Source organism: Amphiprion ocellaris, chromosome 16 (assembly GCF_022539595.1).
Source record: "Amphiprion ocellaris isolate individual 3 ecotype Okinawa chromosome 16, ASM2253959v1, whole genome shotgun sequence".
NCBI classification, from domain to species: domain Eukaryota; kingdom Metazoa; phylum Chordata; class Actinopteri; family Pomacentridae; genus Amphiprion; species Amphiprion ocellaris.
The window spans coordinates 10890143-10905181 of NC_072781.1; the positions used below are offsets into that span (position 1 = coordinate 10890143).

The window sequence follows — 15039 nt, forward strand, 5'->3', positions numbered from 1 at the left end:
TTACTTTCACTTGCTGGCTCCACACGCAGCATTAGCCATATAAAAGTGCCTGGGCTACCTATTTAATTCAGCAGATGATATTTTTATCTTGCATATGATTGATTATGATGACCCTCCTGCAGAACTATAAATCTTGAGGATTCTGCATCTAAATGCAAAGGTTATTAAAGGAGGGTATTCCACTCATCTGAGGAACATCAATTTTTTACAGGATAAATAAACAGTAGAGGGGGCCGTGATTTACGAGGGGAGCTCTGGACTAATTTAGTGTAAACGCATGTGGCTTTAAGGGTACAGCAGAATAGGTAATCATTCATATAGAACCCATGTTTTTTGTCCAGCTGTATAACAGATATGATCTTTACGGTAACTGGTGCTAATTTCGTCTGTGAATAACTGGTGTGGCTTACCTCAGTATAACATCTGTGAAATGCACACCACACTGAAAGGCATATGAACATTTCAGATATCCACCCTCATTGCCACAGACCTTGCAAGTGATCTCCCACTTATCGTCTTTCCTCGTACAAAGTGGTAACACCCCTGTTCCCCTTCATTTGTCACTTGTGTTGGGCTCGGGTCCAAGAGGCTGACCTGTGCTCTCCGTGGCATCCAGACTGCCTGCTAGCTGCTCCAGGAGGCGTGCCCTGGCTGCGTTCCTGCGGTGTTTCTTGCCTTCGTAGTGCTGCTGGGCCATCAGGGGGTTGTTGAACCAGGCTCCACACAGGCAGCAATACTTTCCTGCCTCTCTCCCTCCGTTTCCACTGACCACCGCCATGGGCCAGGGTAGGGCCGCGGGAGGAGGGGGGCACGCAGCAGGGTCTGCAGGCAGCGGAGTGGAAGGAGAGGAATCTGGTGGAGGAAGGGAACAGAGAGGAGTTAGGGATACAGAGTGAGAGGTGATGGGTTTCAGGAGTAGAAAGAGAGGACAGGACAGGAAAGTGAAAGAGGATATTAAAATGTATTTAAATGCAAATGGAGTTTATAATGCAAAAATTACATGAAATGAAAATATTTTCATGAAATTACATTACCATTAAAATGTGACGCATTCACACTGGCACAGATGCTCATACTCTCACAGACAGATGGAATCTCACATGCTCACGTTTGCACATTTGCATTTTAAAAGTTCTGGTTTTAGGTTGTGCTGATCAAGACGGAGAGCAAAGAGCAAAAAGATTGCTTTAGGCTACATCTGTGGAACATAGAGGAGGGTTGGGAGGAGGCCATCTGCACTCCAGGGCCCTGTGTGCAAATGCTGGCTTTCTGTTCACATCTACTGCACTTCTAAACCTTCCAGTTTCATCTTTTTCGAACCGCATGTGTCCGTCCTCCTCTCCTCTCCTCTCCTCTCCTCTCTGTCAGGCAATGAAAAATGGAAAAAAATGGAAATGGCAGTCTTCCAGGTGACCTGCTAGTCATGACATGGCACTGGTTACCATGGTGATTGCCCATTAATAGCCAACGGGCACTGACATGTCCGCAGGATGCGGTCGTGGTTCACGCAGCGAGGACTGCGTTCGTGTGTCTGTGTGTGCATGTGGGTGTCTGTGTGACCGACTGAATGTGTAATCTACGCTTGAGAAAATGTGTGAAGTCTTCGGTGTTTGTGTACGTGCGTGCATGAATGAAGCTCAAGAATAGTTTGCTTGCGTAAGGTACAGTACGTGTACCAAAAAAGTCACCCTGAGGTGGGGGCAGGGGGGTTAGATTCACAGCCAAATTATGTGAGAAAGCTTATAATGCCAGATGGCACGTCCAAATGTGGCGAATCGCCGTCCACAATGTGTCAATGACTCTAGAGTTATACTGACTGCGAGCACACAGCCACGATACTGCACGTTTAGACATTTTACATGACAAACAAAAGCCCACTCACACATGCTTTGAAAGCCCCAATGAGTCATATCACTTCTTTCACAGCAGCCATCAGCTCACTGATAACAAATGAAGAGCATGCATGAATTGTTGACCAGTGACCACGAGTGAGGCGTGCTAATTTACAAGTGTTTTTAATGTGTGGGCCTGTGCTGACTTGACGCGAGCCGTGCGATCTGATTGGCTGCCTATACCTTGATGTGTCTTCAGGCTCTGTTCACATAGTTACTGTATCTATGGCTGTGTCTCTGCTCATCTCACCAACCACACCCACTCACATTCCCTTCGCTCATGTTTGCCTCGCCACACCATTGTCTCACTTACACCGCTCAACCCAGTAACTCCTTTACTGTCATTTCATTTCTTTTGCTGTTAATCTCATAGAAAAGGCCATCCCCTAATCTGTGGTGCAACATTCGTGCGCGTTTGTGTGTGCGCCTGAGTGAAGCTCCTCCGCTCTGACAGCTCGGTGCAACAGCACGTGCTAAGCAGCAACAGGGAGAGATCTTGTCATGTATTTTCTCCTCTCCACCCTTTGTTTTCCCACCATTTCTCCTCTCCTGACTGTGATCTCTGCACACTGGAGCGGAAGTAAGTCTTTTTCACGGAGTGGGGCACCGGGAGTGTGTGTGATGGAGTGTGTGTGTAGGAGGAGGAGGTGCTGGCTTGAAGTGTGTGGGGATGTGATGTGCATAGTGGAGGGAACACAGGTACGTTCTCTGCTCTCCACCTCTCAAGTGTTTCTCCATCACACATGGCCCTCGCTTTCGCTTTCCATGCTGTGTGCTGTTCGTGTGTGTGTGCGTGTGAATATTTGTGGTTCTGTATGTATGTTAGTGTCCATGTGTCCTGCAAGTGAATGTCACGATTGTATAAATGTGCATGCATCAGTCATCCTGTTTATGCACGTTTCTGATGATTGTGTGTGCATGTGTGTGTGTTTCTTTGCCCGTGTGCACCCAAGCCTGTCAGCTTGGCTGTGCATCTTCAGTGGAGCGCTCATCTCAGAGTGATCATGAAGGGTACTTTTGACTTTAATCTCTCCTGAAATCCTCTTCTTCTCTCCCAGGTCACTCTTCCTCTGTTCTTGTGCTTGTTCTCTTGTTTCTTTTCCTCCAGGTCCCACTGTCACAAAACCACAGAAACTCGCACCACAGCGGCTGTACAGAAGTGACACTTTTCCAAAGTAGGCCAAAGTTTAGCAAAAGTCACTCAGGGGCTTGATTATAACAAATTTGTAGCGATTGTGCATTTATAGCTGTGTGAATTTTCCCTTTGAATCCAATTTGAATCACATTATGTAAAGCTCCCCTGAAGACAACTCGCCACCACAAACTCCAACAAAAAAAACACTAAGCTTAAGCAATCAGGAGCACGAATGAAAATCAACTGGTGGATGTCTTGATCTGGCAAGGGTAGTTTATTTTATTATTAATCATAAGACTTATAAATTAAAGGCTGTCTGTGTGCTTCACCTTCAAAGTTGTACTTCGTGGGCCTCTGGCATGTTGGCATTTTCAGACATTCCTGCTGATTCTCAGGCTAGAAGTTTTGACTGAACCATGACTAAAGCTTTCCAAATCCACTTCAGATAAAAACATATGCTTTGAACTAAAAATAGTTCTCAGTTCAGCGATACATGTCACAAAAAGTGGATGGCTGGATTACGTGAGTGTGTGCAAGCAGAGGTGAGAGCTAAGTGAATTATCTTAGTCGCAGGCTCTGTGTGCAAACATCGATATCTGATACAGGTATTGATTAGCTATAACTGAAAGGGTTGATCACCATAGCACTGGTTTATAGTCAGAAGATTGATGGGACGCTTTCATGTCTGACCTGAAGAGAGACAGATGGAGACCAGTATGCTCAAAAAATCTGTTTCATACTCTATTCTCCTTGCTTCTCAAAACTCAGCTGGCACTCAGAAGCACTGCACCTCATGTACTATAAGATACATTCATCCAACAAAGTTTGAGGGTGTGAGTTTCATGTGGTTGCAATGACAGGTGGAGTGTGTGAAATACCTGCGTTTGTAGGGCTGGAAATGGCTGTGGGTAGGGTGGGTGGCTCCCCCAGCACCAGACGGACTCTCTTGGCGTGGGTTTTGCCCTGATAGTGGGACTGGGCCACAATGGCGGAGGTGAAGAACATGTTACACAAGGTACAGCACTTGTTTCTGTCCACTTCTGTCTCTGCACAATCCTACAGGAGAAAAACAGGGAACGATGGTAAAAGAGAGTGTTGGAAGGGTGAAGGGAGGTGTTATGAGGGAAAAATAAATCACAGGAAGAGGAGAGGGTAAGGGAGGTGAAAAGGTTAAAAAAAGACTGGTGAAGGAAGGGATGATGTGAAAAGAGAGGGAAGGAGAGGTGAATGTGAAAAAAAGAGGAGAGGCATGGGGAATGGAAAGATGTATACTTTTCACTGGGTTTGCTTTCTCTTATACACACTCACACAAACACACACAGAAAGGCAAAGAGAGGGCTGATCAAATATTCATCTGTCTCTTTGGGCAGAGATTGTGGCTTGGCCCTTTCACCGCTGCTGGTTCATTACTAATGATGAGGGGGAGATGCTCCCTACGGGAGAGAGGCAATACAAACAAAAAGACCAACCGCTTGATTGACACAAATGTACAAACACACACACAGTCTTTATACGAAATTGACATACATTCATATCCTGGAGACTTACCCTGATCATAACTGTAATTACTATCCACCTCACCCTCACCCTTGACCCTAACCTTAACACAAAGCTAACCCTCACTCTAACCTTACACCAAGTCTTCATTTCTAAAAGGAAATGATTTATGTGAAGGGGGGTTGCTGTATGTCCTCAAAGGGAAGGTGGGTCCACACACTGTGATTGTGCAAACAGATTTACGTCCCGAGAACACAGCTAGGACACACATGCAAGCATGCAAGCATGCACGTTGTGGAGACATCCATTGATGCTTTCCTTTTGCTCTTAACCTAAAACCAGACTGAAAAGGTAGCTTTTATCCATGGGAACCTTTATGTATGACTCTGTTGGTTAGTGTGCAGTAAGTCCTTACTAGGATATAGGGACATGAAATGCACACACACATACACACACACACACGCACATGCACAAAGTTCAAACAATATTCCACTCTCTCTTTAGCATTTTCTTCATGTTTCTTAATCAGAATAAAGAGAAATTAAAATATACAGTAAGCTGCATCTCAGGAAAATATAGACATCCAGTATTTTTTTTTTAAATCATCCAAAACTGGAACTAATAATTAATCCTCCGGGAACTAAATGTTTAAATCTGTCTCATGTAGGTTGTAAAGAAATGAATAAAAGCTGTGTTGATGTGTACAGAACAGGCAAAGTCTCTACACCAGTCGGTGAGTTTTTTTGTTCTGGTTTTCATAGTTTTGGCTAAGCTCCTTATCGCTCCGGTTAAAGTAAATTTAAGTGCTCTGTAGAAAACACTAACTTTGTAGACATAGTTGGTGAACATCATTTTCTGTTTCAAAAAATATTTCCTGAGTAAAGTGTAGAGAACCTAAAGGTCCCATATTGTGCCACTTTTCAGAAAATTTATGAAAATCTCACGTTCCCAGAATGTGTCGTTCTAATTTCAGTTCAAAATGCTGCAAAGATGGTTCATTTTACATTGACTGTCAAGCCACTGGCTTTATCCTTCATCTAAACTGACAGTTTCACTGTTTGCCATTCAAAAAGCCACTGAGCTGCTGTCCACGCCCACTCCAGGAAGAAACCTCTCTCTGTGTCTGCGATTGATAGCAAGGAGAAAAACAGTTGACCATGCGGGTTAACACTGACATAAATGAGTGTGTGAGACAAAGTCTTTCTCTCTCTTCTAAAATTCTCCCTAAGCAATCACTTTATAGAGAAATATTGCCAAATTCACAGCACAGCCGCTGTTTTTAACTCTTGAACATGATCAGTTTGTCAGACTACGTTTTGCAATCATGCTTAAGCTATATTGAAGCGCAACAGACAATAGAAAAATGCAGTAACTCAGCAAGTCCTTGTTTATTCTTTCTATTTTATATTTTGTACTTGATATTATACTTTGAGTATAATATCACTGAATGTCACTTAGCACTGCAATTTCCACAGAGTTCTGACCTATGGGCACACGATCAAAGCCAATGATAACATTAGCCGCACTGACGCTCTGCACTATGCTATTGTTGTGGGGTGACATTGCCATCAAAGATAAACGAAATCCGTGGGATCTTGAGTATTTCAGAGCTCTGACCTCTGAGCCTACGATCAAAGAAGAAATAAATATCCTCATATCTTAACAGCTTTTCTTTTACACCGCCAAGTTTCCAACAAAAACAAACATAATAAAAACGGATTTTCACCATGGAGCACCTTTAGCTGACCTGCACAAAGCCATTTTCTGAATTCCACCCAAATATTTGGGGTGAACTGAGACAGACTATGAGCGAATCATTCAGTATCAACCCCTGACCTCACTAATGCGTTTGCAGCAAAAAGAAACCAAATCTCTGCAATCAGATTAGAAAAGTTTGTGGACAATCGAAAGAAGTGGCAGCTGATACAGCAGCATATTAATATTACACTGTGTATGTATTACATGTGTATGTTCCACCTACAAACGTATATGAGTTAAACTGGCAACTGTTTTAAAGAAAAAAACATGTTGAAAGACGCTTCAGTGCCATCTCTCTGTTTACAATGAGCTGAGGCCTTCTTTCTTTCTTTCTTTCTGCTCTGTCTCTCTTTCTTTCTGTTTCTCTTTCCTCCTGTCTCGCTTCCTTTCTCTTTTCACACCAGCGTTCTTTAATCCAGGTGTCAAATCGAGCTGGAGGAAAGAAACCTCAGTCTCGGCAAGAGAGTACAATAATAGAAAAGTGTCTGAAACACCATATCTGAGTGTGTGGGTGCATCATACTGTGTGTCCCAGTGGATGTGTGTGTGTGTGTGTGTGTGTGTGTGTGTGTGTGTGTGTGTGTGTGTGTGTGTGTGTGTGTGTGTGTGTGTGTGTGTAGGTGTGTGTGTGTTTTATGTCAGCCCTGGTTAGCATCAGGGGCAGCGAATGTGAGAGTTAAGGACACCTTTACCTTCGAGGCTTAGCTTTGTCTCTCAGCTGTCCCATCTCTCTTTTTCTCTCGTCTTCTTCTTTCTCTCCTTTCCTCGCTCCTTCTCTTCTTCTTCTCTTGCTTTTTGTCTTTCTGCCTTTCATCCACTCTCAGCCTTTCTCTCTCTCTCTCCTCTCTTTCCCAGCATCCTCCCTCCCCCCTCTGGGCACCAGTCTCAGTGACTCTGTGTGTTATGGGATGAAATATTTATCTGTATTGGCAGGCCCTCACCACCTCCTCTCCTCCTCCCCCTCTCCCGCCTCGCTTCCTCTCCTCCCCCGTGTCTGTCCCCGCTGTGATCATGTTAAAGGCTTGCTATGAACTGTCCCAGACCTCCCCCCTCCATCGCCATTAGTAACTCAGTTTCTTTTTTCCAGTTGGTGTGAATGCATTACTCTGTGCTTTATTAACGCATGCAGCATTGTCTTGTGCATAATTGCTGTTACTGTGCGTATGTTTGTGTGTAAAAACGGCTTCTCTAAATTTATCCCGTGATCTTTATTCATGATGGTAGCATGGGAGACACAGAAGAGCCCATTAGGACAAGTCTCACTTCTTCTCTTCTCTTCTCTTCTCTTCTCTTCTCTTCTCTTCTCTTCTCTTCTCTTCTCTTCTCTTCTCTATCCTTGCTCCCCCTGCTCCCTCATTACCATTTCTTTACCTTCTTTCTCTACTTCCTGCACCTCATCTCGTCTCCGTCACTATTTATCCTCCTTTTCCCTCTGCTTCCCCATCGCCCAGTTTGTCCACTTCTTCCCTCCCTTGAGCAATGCTGCTGATATCTACCCGCATCTCGTTGCACCAGGATGACGAATATCATCCACAGCGGAATTATGCCCCACATTTGCGTGACTTAGGACAAAACGCGTGAGATAATTCTCTGTGGCAGCCTGCAGTGGTCTCACCTGTCACAGCACGCTGCAAATTAAATGAAGCAAGCGACAGAGATGAGACTGAAACACAAAGAAGCATCTACTTGAAAGAATGACAAACTCTACGCCGGGGATTTGCGGAGTGTGGGGAAAGTTTTGAACAATCCCCGGCATGTGTGGGTGACTGGCATGTGAATAATTGTCGACTCATTACAGCTGCCACTCTACTGAACCACTTTAAACAATAAACAGTAACTCTGACTCACTGTTTTTTGCACCGCTGTCTGTATCCGCCGAAAGTCATCAACCTTTCTGTTTCTTCAGTTTTGATTCCTAAATATCTGCTCATTACAATATTTCTCGCACTCTTCATTTAGTCTGTCTCTACCTGTCGCACCATACGCATCTGTTGAGACTGATTTGCATGCGACCTAATTGTTAAGTGCGTTTTTGTTTGTGTCGGCACATGCTGCGTGTATGCCCGTTTATCCACCGCCTGACAGTGATGTCTGTATCGCAGAATATTTTGTGTTTGGGTGGCTTCATCTTGCTCATGCGCCTAACAATAGATTCCTAATTAGCTGTGTTCTTCCTCTCCTTCTGTTTTGCTTTTTCTCTGCTCCTCCTTGTTTCTCCCACTGTTCCGTGTTGAGACGCTGTGGGAAACATTGCTAAATATACACATGGAGCAGCACAGGGAAACGGACGCTCTCATTTGGAGTTTGAAGAAGCTCTAAAGGTGTAAATTGAAAGCAGCAACACTGCAAATATAGCATTAGAGGAGAATGAAAAAAACCATTTTGTTATCTCTTGCCCTTTTGCGCAGGTAGGAATCGGCACAGATGAAGAGAGAGAGCAGGGTGGCGAATAGGGGGAGAAAACCGGATTGGGTCTCCTCCCCTTTCATCTGGGAGCACCTTTACGACCTACTTTCTCTCTGTTTGTTCTGTGACAACACTTTCACCTATACACAAACACAAAACCTCAAGGCATGGCATTTTACACTGGCATTTCATTCACTCTGCGAAAAAACCTTTTCTGCGGTTCCCATTGGACTGCGCCATGTCAATCAGTGTGAAAACAGAAGGGCAAAAACACGGAGATAAAGTGCAGAGAAAAGATGCATAAAGCCTCCTCTGGGAGACAAAGAAAGATGAAAGAAGAAAAAGTACATTTGAAAATTGAACGGTGAGAATTTAATCTCTGTTCATCTCATATCAGTTTTCCAGCATTGTGACATAATCAATGTCACATCTCTGTGTGAAAGGTTATGAACAAAGTGCTAGCTGTGGCAGTCACAGTGTGGTACAGTATGGCAGATGAGGGCAGTGTGTGTGTCTGAATGTGTGCACATGGCCTGGTTATGTGTATTCGGTGTCCCATATGAGGTGAAAGCCAGGATGGGCTGACTCATGTCTCACTTATGGAGACAGATGGAGACGCAGGTGTGCATTCCTACAGTATCCGTGAGTGTGTTTGTAAACCCGGAAGCCTTTGACATGTTATTTCATGAGTGTCTGAAGTGTTGTGCACGTGCAACACCTTTTTTTCTTTTTTTTTTATATCTTATACAGCTTGTGTTAAGAACAATTGTACAGGTGTTTGTGTTAAGAAACATACCAGCAGGTGCTAATTTCCAGAGGCTTACCATGTGAAATGATTCCCACTAAACTTTGTTTTTTGTTCACTCAACTCTTCAAACACGCTTACTTTACTACATATTTTTATTTTTTTTGGACACAAACTGCTGATATGAACTGCCCATGACCCCCGTCCTCAACAAACTGTAGTAACTTTCCAAAGCCAGCCCTCATGCCAACATGACACAACATCGTCCAGATATGTGGAGCCAAGAGTAGTTCTCTCTAAATTTTGCTGTCTTTAGCTTTACAGCTACTTCTTTGTAGAAAATTAAGGAAATGTTTAAACATTCCTTTGAAGACCTGTCTTATGGCAATTGAACATTAACCATGATGACAGTCTTGGTTTTTCCCACAATTGAATGAACATGACTGACAGTGACATTGACATTTAAAATGCTTTATTCATACAAAATAGCAAGTCTAGACACCTGTCTGGGTTGCATGTATTGAGTGTGAAGATAAGAGTCTTCTCTGTGCACAGTCGCCTAGCTAACATCTACTGTAGCTTGCCTGTGAGGAGTTTATGGAACATTGGTAAATTTACTGTCTATCATGAAACAGATTTACAGCACGTAAAGTGTCTGACTTCAGGTGACAAAGAACATTTTTAAAGTCTTATTTTGATGTAACGGTTTGATTGGAATGTGTTTATTTAAATCTGAAAGTGCAATAAAAAAATACTCCTAAAGTCAATGGAAAACTTCTGATAAATAATTGTAATATCGTCATTTATCAAAATGATAGTGATTATGATTTTGGCTGTAACATGCAGTCTTGTGTTGTACAATTCAAGATTTATATGTCTTCTGTTTTCAAGGATGGTTTTTAAAATGAATGCTTCTATAATGTTTAGGTGAAGAGGCATGGATACACATGGATAAAGCGAACTGTGTGAGGAAGGACGAGAAGCGTAGGTATCAAAGAACATAAATTTACATGGTTTAAAGCAGTAACCTGGTACTGCTGTGTGAGTAATAACTCCTGTCTCCCTTGGTTTTCCTTGCTTCAGTGGTTGAAACTGTAAATTTTAAGTCTGTCTTTGTGCTTTAGCCTTGCTGGATTTAATTGTACGAAGTAAAATACCTTTAATCTGTTCCCTGTGAAGATGACTGCTTGCAGCCCTGGACATTATGTGTCAGGATTTTCAACTTTGCATTGATCATTTGTCAAGAGCAACCAGGAATGTATTACGCTGGGGACGTTAGGAAATATTGTAGTTCGTTGGTTTTCATAATGAATTTCTTGTCAGCGGAGGACAGAAAGCCATTATTATCAGGGAAACTGGTCCTGCACTATGGCCCAAGGTCTTGGCTGTGGCACTGTACTGTTTTTGGAGACACTCCACCTCTTCACCTCTTTCTCTCCTGTCTCTCTCTGGCACAGCAGGGTTTGTGAGTTAGTTTGATAAGCTTCATTTTTCCACCAGCTGTGTCCTCAAAGTGGCCACTGTATGTATTCTGTGTGTGTATGTGTGTTTTGTGCCACGTGGGATGAGCCAGATAAATAGGGCACACAATGCACTATAGTAATCTCTCTCTACACAATAGTCTATTACACATGGACGCAAACACAAATTCAAAATTTAATCAGCGGCAGAATAGCAGTTTTGGTTCATGGTTGAAGGCCAACAATTCACTCTAGATGCAAATGCATCCTCAGCATTTGCCACAGTTGCAGAACAGGGCCTTGGAAATATGCAGACACAATGGCCTACCTACAGTGCAGACACAAACATTGTTAATGCACTGACCTCCTTAGCCATGGCCTGCTATAGTCAGATATAGTGCTGCTTGGCGCCGTCTGCCTCCACTAAATCTTACCAGAAACACAGCTAAGGCATAACCTCTCCCGGGAAAATTGTAGCACACAACTGCACAGCACAGATCAAACAAATATTCCCATAGGCACCTGGCTACAATGGTCAAGGCTCAGAGTGGACAAGCATAGCAAAGGATTAGAATGAGCCAATTCAGGGTTTTTTTTTCCTCCCATCTGCATAGGATAAAGGACAAATTCACACATGCAAAGAGCTTCTCTTCCATGAACATCTGTGCTGCTAATACAGTTTGTATTAACCCTCTGATCCTCAGGCACTTTCTGGGCATTTTTGGATTCATTTTTCTCTGCAATATAAAGTCCTGCACCGCTATGGAAACAGCACAAGCATGGCTAGAAGCAGAGAGAGCTCAGAAATGTATTCTGTACAATAGAACATAGTTATAATGCCAAAAATGATACAAGGAAGGATTTTTTTTATTACTTATGCAAATAACCTGTAATCAACCAACTGCCCACAGGTGTTACCACTACTGACAAAAACACTGTGTACATATATTATTTTCTAGATGTGCAAATATCTTATTGTCTTTATTTTCTTCTTTCTATAGTTATTTTACTGTACTGTTTTCCTGATCGTTACAGTGACACCAACAGCTGAAACCAAATTCCTTGTCTATTGTGTACATAATTGACCATTAAAGCTGATTCTGACTCTGACTCTATGTACTATAGATATTTTACAACTTATTTTACATACATTTTCTGTTTGTTGTGTGTAAACACAGCCTGCAGTTCAGCAAAAAAGTCTCTGAATTTCTGCTACATGACTGTCGGTCATAACTGAGTCACTAATAGCTTCTTAGTTACAATGAGGAATGCAGAATATTTCGATTTTTACAGAATTGAGTTACAGCAAAAAGCTTAGTTTTGGTGAACTTTTGAATGTAACATGAAAAACAAAGTGATTTTGATTAAATATCCCACTTTTGAGCTATGATTTGCTCAATTTTTCTGACGAAATGCCACTGATGAGTAGTTCAAGGACCACCAGAAAGTAAAAAATCTGATGATAATTTCTGTCTGAAGTATTTCTGCAGTTGTGGAGCTTTTTTAAAAGATAACATGCCTATCAAACCTGTGAGGAGTTTTTGTTTGCTTTAGTTCATTAATAATTACTAAAATAAAACATTTTTCAATTTGCAAATTTTATTCTACAGTGAGATAACGCCATCATCACCGTCACACACACAGGCAAAGCCACACAAAGTGAGTGAGAGCTTACTGGATTATCTGGCCTCAGTCTTTTGGAAGGAGGTCCTCCATCTTCAGGGTGAAGCATGTAGAACAGGCGAACCTTGTTGGCATGTTTCTTACTCTGAGAAAGAGAAAGAAAGAGAGAAGGAAAGAAAGTCAGCTGGTGTAGTGAGTTTTTTTTTTTCCAACTGAGCCAAGCAAGAGAAAAATAAATCAATGACTGTCACTCCACCTTGGCATCCCCCTCCAAGCTTTTATCTCTGTTTCAGCTGATGATGCTAGCAGACATTTTGCCCCAGGCTCAGTGACTAATGGCTGCCTGGGCCAACCTCAGCTTTCTTGGGGCCCTGAGTAAGATGTTGAGGGAGGTTCAGGACTCTTTGCTTTATCTGTACTCACTGACACAGTGAAGTACTAAAGGAAGAGAGATAACAATCTGGATGGCACAAATTATAGTAAAATTGAAATGATAATATCTTGCATCAACTGAAAAAACTGTAAGACAGAGAAACTTTTAGTGGAATCACTGTTGAAAGGAGTTCTACTGTATGTATTGTTATATAATTTAGAAAAGAAGGTCATAATTTGGTGATACATGTTTCAATTATGTAATTTTTGATGAACTTTTGTGCTGGTAAATCATTTTCACCCCACCTGCGCGTGTGTATCCTTGTTTGTCTCTGTTCTAGGGCTTTATAAGGTATAATAAGCAGGATTATAACATTTATCTGGAAGGACAGTGAGCTGTCCTTGAAGCTGCTAACTGTCACTTTAATGCAGAACGATGAAAACCACTGGACAACCTGCAGGGCAAAGATTAGAAAATGTGTATGTGTTTAGACAGCTTTGTGCATTTGTGTACCAGTTTGACACACCTATCTGGCTCCAGACACATCATTTCATTAGCATGCCCTGGCCTTCACTCTTCCTACTACATAACTCCTATCATTATCTTTAAATTCCACTGCTGCTGCTGCTGTTCTCCGGAGAATAGTGTCGACACAATCAGAAAGATTGCACTTTTACTGCCACATAGGCAGGTTAAAGACATATGATAAGGAGAAGCATCCCAGAAGAAAAATGTGGAGTGATGTGAGATGGATGTGATTAAATCAAAGCGAGACGCTTTGTCAAATGCTTTATCTGCGTTACCACTTTAACGTTTAATCCATATGATATGTGGAGTTCTGTTGTGTAGATGAACTTGTAAATGCATATCATGACTGCACAACACATAAAGAAAGTGGATGGGAGACTGTGACGAGACACTGTACTTGCTGCTCCATTGCTCAGATTGGATCTTGTGCCCCCAGGAAAAGAGCCCCCCCACCCCCACCCACCACAACCACCTCACATGCCTCCTCACTTGTCAGACTACTGTTAATGCATGTTGTCAGCGCTTGTGTGTGTGTGTGTGTTGGTGCATCTGAGTGTATGTTTGTGTTTATAGGTGTATAAATGGTGGTGTGCTTTATGGCTCTGGGATATGGGCTAAAAGCAGGACCTTGTTTCACCATGGTTACCCTGCACTGACCATCAGCGCCCACCCCACTCTAATGGACTTTGCCTGTCTGTCCGTCTCTACTTTTTGTGTTTTCCCAAAAGATCAGATCAAGTTGCAGGAGACGGACAGAGCAGAGGACAACTATAGATGAATGTCTGCCACATCATCCTTGTGTGGTTATGTATACATGTAGACGTCATATGGATTGCATTTAGAAATGGTCTGGGAGATGATGTGCTGACGGCCAAGAGATAAGAACTTATGTAAAGCAAAAGGATGCTGCCTGGCCTGTAGCGTAGTTCATTCAATGCATTAACCCGTGTTTTTGAACAAACTACATGAGCATATTAGTAGACTTCCCAGCATGTACTGTCTGATAGATAATGTGTAAATTTTTAGTTTGAAAAAAATTCACATATTGGAAAATTGTGTGTTTATAATGCATGTGGTCACTCTTTTTTCCCCAATTACACTATTTATCACAGTCAGAGATAGGAAAAGTAGAAAGAATCTGACAGTCCTATAACTAATCATGAGCAACTTTCTGTTTTGTCAGACAAATTAACCAAATGTAAGCTTAAAATTGTGATATTTCATCAAAATAACTTTATTCTACATGTCTGTCTTTTTTCAATATCTGTAAAATAAGTAATCAGAGATATTCAATGTGTTTTTTAATCTTTTCTTATTTTTATGATTTGTGACATTATTACTGTTATGCTGCACAAAGTAGAGTTTGGAGCCCTTTCTAATCCTAGTCAAGGTTGACTTGTTTCCAAATAGGTGACGGATTTTCTATTGCAGTGGAAAATGCACCCACTGTAAGTAAAAATGTGCAAAGAAAAGGAAAAAAAAACACCCAGGAAGTGCTTAAGGTTCAGGGGTTCAAAGTAACTAATGGTTGTTTCTTTTCATAACAAGGAAAATAATTGAAACAACGATGAAGGTCAGTACTTAATTCATTGCCCATCACTGTGTAGTTAGAATTTTAAAAAG

General features: G+C 42.1%; 1 protein-coding gene and 1 long non-coding RNA gene across 2 annotated transcripts in view; one reads left to right on the top strand and one right to left on the bottom strand.

Annotated features, from left to right (window-relative positions):
- The window catches only part of zgc:171482 (zinc finger protein), a 56520-nt gene that overhangs the window by 21701 nt on the left and 19780 nt on the right, over window positions 1-15039 (bottom strand). Inside the window, exons 3-5 of the mRNA XM_023295916.3 lie at window positions 12568-12660; window positions 3906-4083; window positions 595-852 (exon numbers count right to left, since the gene is read on the bottom strand). Coding sequence (XP_023151684.1) covers window positions 595-852; window positions 3906-4083; window positions 12568-12660 — 529 coding nt within the window. The remainder of the gene's footprint in view (window positions 1-594; window positions 853-3905; window positions 4084-12567; window positions 12661-15039) is intronic.
- LOC129350820 (uncharacterized) overlaps window positions 1-15039 on the top strand; it is a 107939-nt gene that overhangs the window by 7345 nt on the left and 85555 nt on the right. The window lies entirely within an intron of this gene.